Genomic DNA, 13151 nt, shown 5'->3' with positions numbered 1-13151 from the left:
TAGCATCGCATCGCATCCTATAGCATCGCATCCTATAGCATCGCATCCTATAGCATCGCATCGCATAGCGCGGCGCTGCACTGCACAGCAGCCCCGCGTCCCCGGGGAGCTGCGGGAGGGGGCGGGCGGTCCCCCTCCCCTCCCCTGCCTCCCCGCCCCTGCCCTGCATTGGCTGCGTGCTGCTGACGGGCAGCCGGGGAGGCCCCTGTCAGCCGGCCGCGGAGGGGCATGCCCGCACTGGGGGTCCGGCCGCGCCGAGCCGAGCCGTGCCCAGGGCTGCCGAGCGGAGCCCAGCGCCGAGATGGGGGTGGAGATCGAGACCATCTCTCCGGGAGACGGTACGCGCAGCCCTGCGGGGGAAAGGGGGGCGGCGGTGCCCGGCTGCGGGGCTGCTGCCGTCGGACGGAGCTCCGGCGCCGGGCAGCGGCCGTGCCCGCAGCGCAGGGTGCGGGGCGGCGGGGGCAGAGCGGGGGACGGGGATTTTCCGTCTGGCATCCGCCGACAGCTGCACGACGCCGAGCGTCGGCGGTAATCGGGGCTCGTGGGGCCGCCACCGCCCCGCTGCAAACTTTGCCCGGCGCTCCGCCGGCTCTCCCGGGGCCGGGCGGCCGTTTTGGGCCAGCATCCGTCCATCCGTCCGTCCATCCGTTTATCCATCCATCCATCCATCCCTTCCTCCTTCGGAGCCGGTACCCAGCTGGGAGCGGCATCGCCCTGCGGAGCCGCGGTCAGACTGAGCTGTCGTTTCGTAGCTCTGCTTTATGTTAACGATTATCTCTGCAAGACCGCAGCCCCTACGATCCCACCGTCTCCACCCTCGGCTCGACACAGCCGTAAATAATTCGCTGAAGTCCGTCCCAGTGTAACTTTGTCGGGCCGCTGTCTCCGCTTCCCTTCAGCTGCTTTCCCTCTCCGTGCCGTTACCCGCGGGGATCGCGCTGTGCCCCTGGAGGTGCACACGGCTGTGAGATCCGAATGCCGCGTGGGTACCGCGGGGCAGCGCTTCGTGTGAGCCGTCACAGCTTTGGAAGCCGTCTGCTATCCCAAATAAGGAGATATTTCTCGTGGTCGAAAGCTTTAATCAAAAGCGTCTGACTTGAAGCGCTGTCAGAAACCCGCAGCGTGTCGGTGGGTTTGGGCATCTCTGGCTCCGGCTCTGCTGACTGGGGTGCATCGCCCGGTGCAGTGTGTGTCAGTGAGCTCTGACGCTGTGTTCCGTGTTTGGCAGAGCAGTGTTTGGATGATCCTCTGCCAAGCAGAGGGTCGGTCCCACCTAACTCTGCTCAGCTTAGGTGGCCATCCTAAAACAGCCATCGTGTTTCCTCCCTGCAGTCCTGTCCCAAGAAACATTCATCTCTGGGCTTCTCCCCGAGTGCTGCCATTTCTCTTGTCAGCAGAGGAAGCCCAGAAGACCAGCATAAAACAGTTGTATTGTTCTTGCTGGCTCCAGTTAAACGAGGTGGATCTGGAGCCCAGACCGTAGTCTGCCTGCCGTACCCACCTACTGCTGCTCAGGGTGTTGTGATGATGCTCGGGAGCACCATCTTCTCCATTGTGTGGTCCAGATCTGTTTGTGGCAGCCAGCTCTCCTGCTGCTTGCTGTGCAGTGCTTTGGGCATATGAGTCCTGAATGCACAGCTTGTGTTGTCAGCTGTTTTACTCACTGTTTTGCTTAACTTGCCCTCAGTGTTAAGTCAGACCAAGGAGGCTAAAGAACCAAGATATGAACAAGCCTTAGTTTCTATCTGAATTCCTATTTTCTAGGTTTCTGACAACACTGGTCATTAACGAGTTGTCTCATTCATCCTCCTTAAGTTCTTCTGAGTCTCCCCTTGCTGATGTCCCCTGGCCAGCACTGCTTTAGAGATCAAGCTTAGCTGAGCCAGTGTGCAACCATCACCTATATGAGCCCAACAAACCTTCCCCCAGCCCACAGTGCCTGGAGCAGGTAACAAGAAAATAGTAATTCCATTTTTCATTAAGGAAATAAGTTAAGTTAAGCCTTCTTTTCCTTTCAGGATGAACGTTTTAGGGGGAGCTGCCAGGCTCACATAAGGACTCAACGTTTCCCTGCTCTACTGTAGCTCAATCCTACAATATTAAACTGTCTTTGTACATGAAATGTTCTGAAGAGCCTTTCCCTGCTAATTAGAGATGCTCTTGCTAGAGCTGTCTTGAATGAATGGCATTAGGAATGTGAATACAGATGGATATATATATTTTTTTCGCAATGTCAAACAAAGACTTTATTTGGAAAAAATAATGGCAAAAACATTCTGAGAATGTTCAGGTTGCAATCCGTGGGGTTTTGACAGTCGTTTTGCACTCAGGGAATGTAAATGTGTATATTATGTACACGCAGACACAGGGAAAATTAACTTGGTGTGAGTAAAATGTGATCTGTGCAATGGCTCAGCCAAGATGGAACATCCTACCCCAAACTCTACTGGTCGTCTCAGAGGTTTGATAAAGCACAAACCTCAATCTAGCATTATCCTCTTGAAATATCTACCTGCCTTGTTACAGAGGTCAAAGAGAAAATACAGAATAACCTGTTGTCCTTCTAACAGGACGGACGTTCCCGAAGAAGGGGCAGACGTGTGTGGTGCACTACACAGGTAAGTCATGCTCCGGTGGCTGCGTGATGCCCACTGCTTTATGCTCAGGACTCTTGTGTCCCTTCAGATGTGGCTGTTGTGTCTTTTGCTTTGTGCTGCCATCTATAATCAATTTAATTGTGTTGTGATGGATTTCCTGAACGTTTGGCTTCTAGCTGAGCAGTTCAGGCTGCAATATGTAGATACGAGTGCTAGTGAATTCATCAAGTGTGCTGTTTAATGGGGAGGAGTTGACAGGTGAATCCAATTCTTTAAGTCATTCCATGAGCAACTGAAATCAAGCATGGAGCAGTGCAAATGCCAGGTTCATGTTTTTCTAGACTCTGATCTTGATACAGACGATTACTAATTGTTTATATCTTAAAAGGATCTAACTGTGTATGGGCAGTAGAATTTATTCTAGTTTGAAGAGATCACTTCAAGGTCTGGTTAACACCTGTGTGAATCTGAAGCGGTGAGTGAGCTAACGGAGCTGTTTCTACTACTGCACCTCTGCACAGTGGGAAGATGTCCTTTAGATCAGTTTGCAACACTGTCTTTTGTATTTAGTCATGTAAATCGTCAAAAGAACGCAAGGGCTTCTGCAGCCCAAGTCCTCAGTTGTGGTGTTCACATCGAGAGCTGCCAATTCATGAGGTCACAGACGCACAGAACTGTAGGGGTTGGAAGGGACCTCCAGACATCATCAGTCCAACCCCCTGCCCAAGCAGCTCCCAGCCCAGGTTGCACAGGTAGATGTCCAGGGGGGTCGGTGTCCAGGTGGGTCTTCCTTAGAAGGTGAAATATCACTATTTTCACTAGATACAATGAAGTTAAACGTATCTATATTTCCAAGAAGCTTTTTAACATCGTTTCAGTTGTCTCTCAGGGGGAGCACAGTTAGCACTCTGACTTAGGATATAGGGAGTTAGGGTTTGCTCTTGTGTACATTTGTATATCCAGAGTATTTTTATGTAGGACTTCTCATGTGGATATGAATAGTGTGGTAGTTAAACACACGGATCTCCCATGATGGCCTCAGTTCTTACAGACATTTCTCTGCATGATGGATCTGAAAATAGATGTTTTGAAACTGTTTTTGTGAAGATGCTTAAACATTTCTGTTCCAGCCCCAAATTCATAAGTTTTCTTGAAGCCAAATTGTCACCTCCCACCTCCAGTTGGATCTAGACACATGGAAATGCCAGAGGCAAAAGAGGCAAAGAATGCAGAGGTGGCAGTACTTAAGAGATGGCAGCGATGGATGGTCCGTGGCTGCCACAGAGTGCACTTCTGCTGGGTAACTTCAGAGGGAGTGCGAGTGATGAACCTGAAAAGAACATAAGATGCTGCACTCTGTTCTTGACATCAAATAAATGTCTTAGTTGAGGTTATCATAAGGTGGCTTTTGATAGAGAAGACCTTATGAAAACTCAGTCTCTTTCTGTTAGGAAAAATTCGTTCTCAGAAAGAGCAGTGATGCAGTGGCACAGCTGCACAGGGAGGTGGTGGGGTCACCATCCATGGGGCTGATTCAGAACTGTGGGGATGTGGCACTGAGAGTCAGTGGGCATGGTGGGATGGGCTGAGGATGGGCTTCGTGATGGCTGAGGTCTCTTCCAACCAGCATGATTCTAATTCCATGTGAGAAAATATGAAATACAAATGTCAAGTTTTAATTAAAATACAGCATTTTAATTGGATACAGCATGACCTCTTTTTGTACTGATGTCTTTCCAGATATGTCTGGGATTCATCTTGAAATGATCTGTCTTATTTGTTTGATCTCATTAGGCCCTGTGGTACTTCATGTTTATCCTCAGCACACTTGTAGCAGTCCTGTTTTGCCAGGCGGGTAGCTAAGTTGCAGCAAAGGGGTGCAAGAGCCATGGGCAAGAGGGTGACAAATTTGTCCAGGCACTTGTGAGAGTGCTGGAAGAGTTGTATTGCTGTCTGCAGGATTAGTTTTGTACTTGGTTTTCCCACACAGTGGTGCATCATCTTGACAGCTTGGTTGGCCACGTATCTTCTTGCATTGCCCTATCCCACTCCCATACCAGTGCACATATTACAATGATGCAGCTCCTTGGCATGCAGTTGGTTCCTTGTTTCCCTGAAAAGTTAGTTTATTGTGAGCAGACATAGAAAAAAACATTGCCTGTTTGCTAGTTATTCATGCTTTGAGAGTTCCCAGCAAGGAGGAGGAGACCAGAAGGGGCTTAACCAAGGAGAAATGCCCCTTCCCTGGAAGCATTCCAGGCCAAGCTGGATGGGGCTGTGAGCAACCTGGTCCAGAGGGAGATGTCCCTGCCTATAGCAGAACTGGGTGATCTTAAAGGTTCCTTCCAACCCAAACCATTCTATGGTTCTGTGAGACTCAAACAAGGGAGTGATGATGAGGAGTGATGGCAGAGTGAGCATGGGCAGGAGCGGACTACTACTACTGGAATGAAAGGCCTGTGACTTGCTTCCAAAACACGTTTGGGAGAAAAGGTTCTAGGAGCAAGCTGTCTGTGTGAGTAGTCCTGACAGTCCACCTGCAGCAGGTGAGAGGCCGAGCATCCCAGTGCAATGCGGAAAATGTCCAGAGAGAACCACAGTCCGCTACCCTCCGTATTTGGCAGAGCTTCAGAGCCCTGGCTGGTCACCCTCTGCATTGTTTGATTCATTCACCTTCAAGGTAGGGATTCACTGGGGGAGTTTCTAGTCTGACAACCCGGAGAAGTGGGGAATGAGAACTGGAATCTCATCCAGATCAGGGAGAACTGTGAGTTTTACACTTCCTCTGTCAGTGCTTCAGCTCTCAGGCTGTTCATGCGGCAGCTCTGCCTCTTTCTCTCCTTTTTTCAATTAGATGCATAACCCCAGGAACAGGTGTTGTGTTCTGACTCACAATGCACCGTGATGCCTCAATGAACAAGTCTGAGTTCCCGTGGCAGCAGGAGTTAAGATGCAACTTCATTAGGGAACAGTTTAGAAGGAACATCCAGTTTAAGCAAATCTTGTTGTTTGTTTGGTTTTTTTCCTCCCTTAGGAGTACCTCCTGGCTGTGTTCAATTAGAGCAGGATTTTTGGATTACCCTTCAGGAGTACCTAATTGCCCTTCCATAAGGCGCCTTAGTGCCTAACTTGGTACCGTAAATCACCTGCTAATTTTTCAGCTTGGCACAGCCTTAGTTAAGTACACAAATAGGTGATTAGATAGGAAGATTGGGAGAGAATATGATACTGGGTCCTGATCTTTTTCCGTGACAAGAATATGATCCCTGTATATCTGTTAATAAATGTAACAAACATGACCATTATTTTCTGATCATCCAGCATCTATGTTGTGTCTCAAAAGCAGCCTGACACAGCAAAGTAACGAGATTAGTGGATATGGCAGCATGTTGGCACCAAAATACATTTCCAGCAGCGGTGGTTTATGTCATGCTTTTGTCATAGATTTCCTTGAGCAAGCTTCTGAAAGCTTTTGGCAGTCTGCTCACTCCTTCTGTTTTCTGTCTGCAAAATGATTGTTGTACTTCGTCTGCCTTGTGGAGATAGATTGCCAGCAATTTGGGATATGAACTGCCTCCTTCCTTGTGCCTAATGTAATGGTGTCCTAATCTTGATTGGGTCTTTGGGTTATGTTGCAGCAGTGATAGCAATGCCAGTAAACAAATTACCGTATCATTAGTCCTGGAGTTTATCAACAGAGCTGAGCCATTTGCTGCAGTTTTCTTTCCTGTGATTTTTAAGTTTGCTGACGCTGGCAGCAGCAATCTGCAGTGCCGAATTATCAAAGATTGATTAAGATGATGCAACATGTGACTTCTGGTGAGAAACGGCCCTCAAGGTGACAGAATCTTTGCTGAGCTTGTGAGTGCTTTGACTCTGTGGTCAAACCTTCATCCTGGAAGGCCATTTCTGGCCCTCCTGCTCTTGGTGGTGTGCCATCAAAGAAGATTTTTGTACATAGGTCCTCAACCTGCAGAGCTGACATTCTCTTGTAGCTCGTGGTAAATGTGAATTCGTAACTCATCGTCCTCCTTGCCCACATGCAGATCTGTGGTCAATACAATTACACTCTTGAAGAAGAAACTGGACATTCAAAGTCCAACATTTCTTAGAGGAAGACCGTAAAGGCACATTAAATCATTAATTAATTACTAAACCGAACTTCTATAACAGGTGATTTTTCATGGACTTCTTAGGCCCAGACAGCGACCACAAAATTACACTAAATACTGAGAAATTGATATTTCATTATTTATGAAATTCCCTATTAGAACGTTGGAATCCTACTCTATTTATTTCAGATATGCTGTGCAGATGGATTCTGTCTTAGGAAGCAGAACAAAAGATGACTTGTTCTTTTCCTAACCATCTGTGGACAGACTTGGATCATCTTCTTTTTTCCACATGTCACCAAATTGCTTTGTGGTTTTGTTGTTGTTGTTGTTGTTTCTTCAGCTTTGCCAGTGCTGCGATGCTCTGAGAGTTATGCTTGCATCCGTGAAGTTGAAAGCCTTTTTTTTTTTTAATACCTTTCTTAATAACAAAAGCAGACTGCATAGATTTATACAATATGCCTGATTTACTGTGATGTAAAATGCATCTCCATTTAACTCGATACCAACATAATGCAACTCCTTCGCAATAGCACTTGCCAAAAAGAAAAGAGATCTGCCTATATTTCTGGGATCGAAATCAACCCAGCAGTAATAACCAGACATTTGCTGATAACGCTCTCAGAGAAACTAATGTAAATCCAGAATAATGTGCCATATACTCTCCTGTGCACCTCAATATCTGCATGGCTGGTGTACACCAGCTTAGAGTGGGAGTGCTTTGTGCCTGGTGAGCACATCAGCGTGCTGCTTCTCTGCTCCCATGTACTGAAAAATCTGCACAACTTCCATGAGACCCAAAGAGATCTGCAAGGAAACAACAGAAGGAATTCAGTCAAAATTATTTGTCTCCAGAAAACCATCTCTGTGGTTTTGGAAGAGAATAGTGAACAACGCAATTAGAGCTATCGTTAATAAGAACTGCATTTTAACAGACATCGTAATGGAGTCTTGAATTACAGCCAGCTAAATCTTGCTTACCTAGAAAGAACGTAATTATTTTATTGAGCACGTTCACAAGATGCATTCCTCCAGCAGAGTGAGATGTCTGTCCGTCCTTTGGGGCCTGCCAATGCCTGGAAGTTTTTGACTTGAAGTAATCTCTCCAAATTGCCCTGGTTTAAAAGATGAAAGCCTTTTACATCTATAAAGATCTTTGTGGCAGCTGAGCACTTAAAAACATGGTTTTTTTCTTCAGTGAATCATAACTGCAAGAAGTAGGTTTGACTCTTCAGTAAAGAACGTGTTCTTTTGATGTCCCACAGACATGATTTGCAAGTCTTAAAGCTCCTGATAAAAGGAGTAGAATTTTCATCTTTGCTTATTTATTGTGGATTGGTTACCTTTGGAAATATTTCAGTGGCACGTTCAGGCTGATAGCAATTGGAGTCCTGAAGCAGGAGTTGGAGGAGGTCAAGTTTCTCTGAAGCATTTTGCTGCCAGCTGAGTGACTGCTTCCAGGAGCAGTACTTGCACCTTTCATTTTGCAGTCTGACAGAAAAAGGGCCCTGCCTCCCAAAACTGTCTTGAAATTATTGCTTGCAAGTGCTGTGAGGCTGTCTGTAAGAAGAGAATACTGACGTGAAAAAAAAATGGTTTGATGAAAAAGAAGGGCTCTGCCATTTGTGAGAAGAAATGTGGTAGCTTCAGCAGTTAAATTAGAGGGTTTAAAGTGAGCATATCATATTGTTGTGTGATGGGAAAGGATTGGCATACTAACCATGGACTCATGCTACCCAGTTCCTCCTCTGCAATGAACATGCACTGTGCCCATTGGTTTCAGTGAAATTCCTTGTTATTATTCAGTGAAATTAGATGCTATTTAATACAAGTATGTAATAAGCTTGGAATTATCCAATGCATTCTTGCAGGCAACCTCAGCAGCACAGCTATGATTTCATAGAACCATGGAATGGTTGGGTAGAAAGGGACCTTAAAGACCATTGTGTTCCAATGCTCCTGCCTTGGGTTGGTTGATTTCCACCAGCTCCGGCTGCCCAGGGCCCCATCCAGCCTGGCCCTGAGCAACTCCAGGGATGGGGCATCCACAGCTTCTCTGGACAGCTGTGCCAGGGCCTCACTGTCCTCTGAGTAAAGAATGTTCTCCTAACATCTGACCTAAATCTCCCCTCTTTTAGCTTAAAGCCACCCCCCGTGCCCTATCACTATTAGACCGTGTAAAAAGTCGATCCCCCTCTTGCTTACAAGTTCCTCTCAAGTACTGGAAGGCCACAATGTGCTCTCCCTGGAGCTGTCTCTTCTCCAAGCTAAACAAGACCAACTCCCCTACCTTTTCTTCATAGCACAGGGGCTCCAGCCCTTTGATCATCTTTGTGGCCCTCCTCTGGACTCACTCCAACAGCTCCACATCCTTCTTGTGTGGGGGGCCCAGACCTGGGCACAGTACTCCAGATGTGACCTCGCAAGGGCAGAATTGAGGGGGACAGTCCTCTCCCTCTCCTTGCAGCCACCCCTCTGTTGATGCAACCCAGGGCACTGTTGGCTCTCCAGGCTGCAAGCACACACTGCCAGCTCATGCCCAGTCCACCAAGACTCCCAAGTCCTTCTCTGTAGGACTGTTCTCAAGGAGTTCTCCCAGTCTGTACTCACACCTGGGATTGCCCCAATTAAAGCTCAACACCTTGCTTTTGGCCTTGTCAAACCTCATGAGGTTCACATGGGCTCACTTTTCAAGCCAGTCCTGGTCACTCTGGATGACTTCCTTTCCTTCTTTCAGGTCAACTGCACCACTCAGCTTGGTGTCATCAGCAAACTGCTGAGGGTGCACTTGATCCAAAGAAGATAGGATGAGTTTTCTGCAGAGTAAAGGCTGTAAAAAGATTTCTTCAAGAGACCACACACAGGCACTTTCATCTCTGACACTCTTCATTCAGTATGAGAGAAGATGAATAACTTTGGGACTGCTGGCTTCTGTGTTGGAGCACACACCAAACTCCGTAGGATTTCTTTTCTCAGATGCACTGTAGTATCATGCTCAGTTCCTACTGTGCATAGAAATGAATTTTCTAGCAAATCAGATTACAGAGTGTGCCAAAACTAGTAGCTGCAGACCATCAAGTTCTTAAAAGCTCATGACAGATCCAAATAGTTCTGTTTTATTACTATTTTCAAACAAAATGTGAGAACAATGGATGTAGGAAAACTCAGGAGGGAAGACATGTAAATGCATACAGTTAATGCAGCTGCTGCTTGTAGACACAGCTTGAGCTGTTCATGGTTCTTCCTGAAAACAGAAAAATGCAGTCCCTAATTTGGAGGGAACAGCAGGACTGACTGCACCATTTGCTCAGGCCTTGGCACAGCTGCCCAGGGAGGTGGTGGGGTCACCATCCCTGGAGGTGTTCAGGAGCTGTGGGAATGTGGCACTGAGGGACGTGATCAGTTGGCATGGTGGGGTGGGCTGGGGTTGGACTGGGTGATGGTAGAGGTCTTTTCCAACCTCCATGATTCTATGATTCATGCTTATTTTCAATGATCCTGGTGTACCACACTGCCTTACACTTCATGTATACATCTAACAGCTAGGACTTGAAAAGTTTGCATCAGCCCTTGATAATTATAGTTCCAGATCCTCACAAGGCTGGGATTGAAATTATTTTGCACAACTTACTAGAAAACAAAGAATTGCTCAAAGAATTGTTGGACAGTGCAGTAAATAGCTAATTCCTGTAAATGGACAAATGGTTAGCAGTGTAATTAAATGAGGAACTCTATCAGCTGGCAGCATTGATAGGCTTGTCTCCCTGTATTGACAAAATAGACCTGACATCACCGTATTTACCTAATTAAGAAGTCTAAATTGGGAGCTTAGTTACCTTATGCTACCTAAATATTTAGCCTTTGGACGTGCCTCTCTCTGTCTCAATTAGATAAAGAGCTTAATCACGTTCCTAAGCCAGGCTGCTCCACCAGGCAGGCCGTACAGGAGGGGTGGTAATTTTAATTAGATTACATGCAGTGTCATCTCTCTGTGGGGGGCAAACAGCACCCACACTTTGGGTGGCACCCGGCTGGGTGCTGCGTGGCCAAGGCCATCTGCAGGCTGGTGATGATCTGAGCTCCACGGGCTGCAGTCTGAGGGAGGACTGCTGCCCAGGAGCTCGTGGGGTGCCGTGGGTCAGGAGGCTGCAGAGGAGCCCCACACCGCTGCAGGGAGCAGTGATTTGGTGTTGGCATTGAGTTCTGCTGAGCTGCTCTGATCAGTGCCAGGGCCCTTCTGATTGGGCTCAGTACTGAAAGCAACATCTCACAATGGAGATATATTACTGAGCTTTGCTTACTCCAGGGCACTAGATATCTGTTTGCTTTTTTCTCATGAGCCTGCTGGCTACAGAAGTTTGTACTCCTTCCAGCACAGATGTCATGGTCATGGAGGATCCGTGTCACTGAGGCAGCAGCAGGTCCAGGCACTCAGCAGAGTCCTCCAGCTCCCACCCAACATCCCAGGGCTCCTCAAACTCAGTGCTGATTTGTAACTCTCTCTCTGTTCCTGTGCGTGGTATTCCAAGTCTGATTTCCTCTTCCAGACCTCTTCTGTTAATCCTGTATAGTTTTTGGTCCTCTTCAATGTCTTGCTGCTTCTCTTCGCACATTTAATGATGTGGCTACATTGATTTACCAAGATTGACATCTTCTACGTGAACTGAAGAACTTTGTTTTGGAAAGGGGGTGAATTCTTCCTGGAGAGAGGCTAACCTAATGCTTTATTCCAATCTGTGGTTGCTGTATACGATACACTCCCTAACACATTGGTTGTCTGCTTTTAAATGACCAAAATGGTAGTGCTATTTCTGCTACATTAACAGTAGCAGCTTTCTTTATAACCTTAGGAAGCACACACAGAAACCACCACCAATAAGTGGTCATTCGTAAAAAAGGCTGTAGTACTACACAGAGGTTGTAGTAACAGTAATTTAGACTTTCATTCTTCTCCGTGAATTAATTTCTCCTTATGCTACAAGCAGGATTTCCAGGGGAAGGTTTGGTACTCTGGGAGGTGGAATGTAGCAATATCTGGGACACGTGAAAGAAAATAGAGGATGAATCACACGGTCCCTGATAAGTTCCCAAAGCATTGCCATGATGCAGACTGGGATGCATAATTTTCAGCCTAAAGAATTGGAGCCATTTTTCTATTGCTGTTGTTGCTGCAAAAGCTGTAATTTTGGATGAAAAGCTTTCTCCACAAGTTTTATTTTGAAGGTTGAGGATCTGAGACTGCAATTCATAGGCTGACTGCCAAGTCTATATTGGTTTGAGCTGAAGTGTTGGGTATTAACAGAAGTATGTGGCAGAATTTAAAGACGTGGATCTGAATTTTACAGCTCAGGCTTTAATTCGGATCACAACTAAAGACATCTCCATGGGTTCTTCCTATTTTCACTGTAGGATAAGAATATTTTTCCTTATTAAGGGGTTATTCTGTCTGACCCTAGGGTTACCCTTTCCTGTCTTTCTTGCTTGAAAGTTATACTGCATCGTGGTCAGGTTACTACACTCACACACCACGTTAGGAGCATCAAGAGATGGTGTTTGCAGGTAGGGTAACTGAGAGCTACCCAAACATGCTTTAATTACAGAGTAAAAGCAGAATTACATGCAATCTGTTTTCACTATGAAACTGTTCTCCCTTTCTCTGGAAGAAGATGGAACGGTGATCACGACTTTAACTCCCAGGAGAGATTCTTCCTATGGGATGCATGGAGAGGAGCAGGCTTCTCTGCAGGGCTTGACAACCAGACCTTGGCTTGAACTTGAGGTCCCTGTCTGGCAGTGTCTCTCCACTGACAGGGACAGGAGATGCTCCTCTGTCACACTGCCCTGTGACTAGCTTTCCCAGCCCCTCTGTGCCCCACAGTGGCCAGCTGGCAACAACTCTGCAACAGCACTGACTGCATCTGTCCCACCCTGCCAGGGGAATTCTGGAGTGCCCAGCCAGACCCATCAAATAGCTTTCTGTTTATGCTCTGCTTTCCATTTTCTTCTGCTGTCGTTTGCACCTTGTCTTCAGTTAAATAAATAGCAGAGGCAGCTTCACAGCTCCTGCTCTGTTCCTTAAGTCACTCAGCAGTGCTTCTGCACAGCACAGCTGAGAGCTGTCATGTCACTGGGGCTGAGCCCCTTTTGCAGCGTCCTACCTTTTCCTGGCTCCAACTCAGAAGTCATGACCTTGTGTCTGAACCCTGAGGACTTCTGAGGCTGTAACAGCAAGAAGAGATGTTGAAAGGGCAGCAGATCAGAATGGAAATGCCTCATTAAAAAATTACGCTTACCTTTGCTGTTAAGGCTTATTCTGTGTGAAGCCTTTTATATAGCTCACCTCCCTTTCAACGTTTATTCAGATTCCTGGCTGGGAGCGTAGGAGTGTTAAGCACTTGTGAGTCAAATGCAAATTCATGCTTGATACCATAATAAAGAACTG

The 13151-nt window shown here is 46.9% G+C and overlaps 1 protein-coding gene across 1 annotated transcript in view; it reads left to right on the top strand.

Moving 5' to 3' along the window:
* Positions 1 to 203: 203 nt before the first annotated feature.
* Positions 204 to 13151, top strand: part of FKBP1B (FKBP prolyl isomerase 1B) — a 42689-nt gene continuing 29741 nt past the window's right edge. The window contains exons 1-2 of the mRNA XM_065730656.1: positions 204 to 338; positions 2571 to 2618. Coding sequence (XP_065586728.1) covers positions 302 to 338; positions 2571 to 2618 — 85 coding nt within the window. The 5' untranslated portion in view covers positions 204 to 301. The remainder of the gene's footprint in view (positions 339 to 2570; positions 2619 to 13151) is intronic.

The sequence above is a fragment of the Cyrtonyx montezumae genome, unplaced genomic scaffold, assembly GCF_038088225.1.
Source record: "Cyrtonyx montezumae isolate F1298 unplaced genomic scaffold, pur_monq_1.0 scaffold_13, whole genome shotgun sequence".
Lineage (NCBI taxonomy): Eukaryota > Metazoa > Chordata > Aves > Galliformes > Odontophoridae > Cyrtonyx > Cyrtonyx montezumae.
This window is presented reverse-complemented; position numbering and strand designations above follow the sequence as displayed.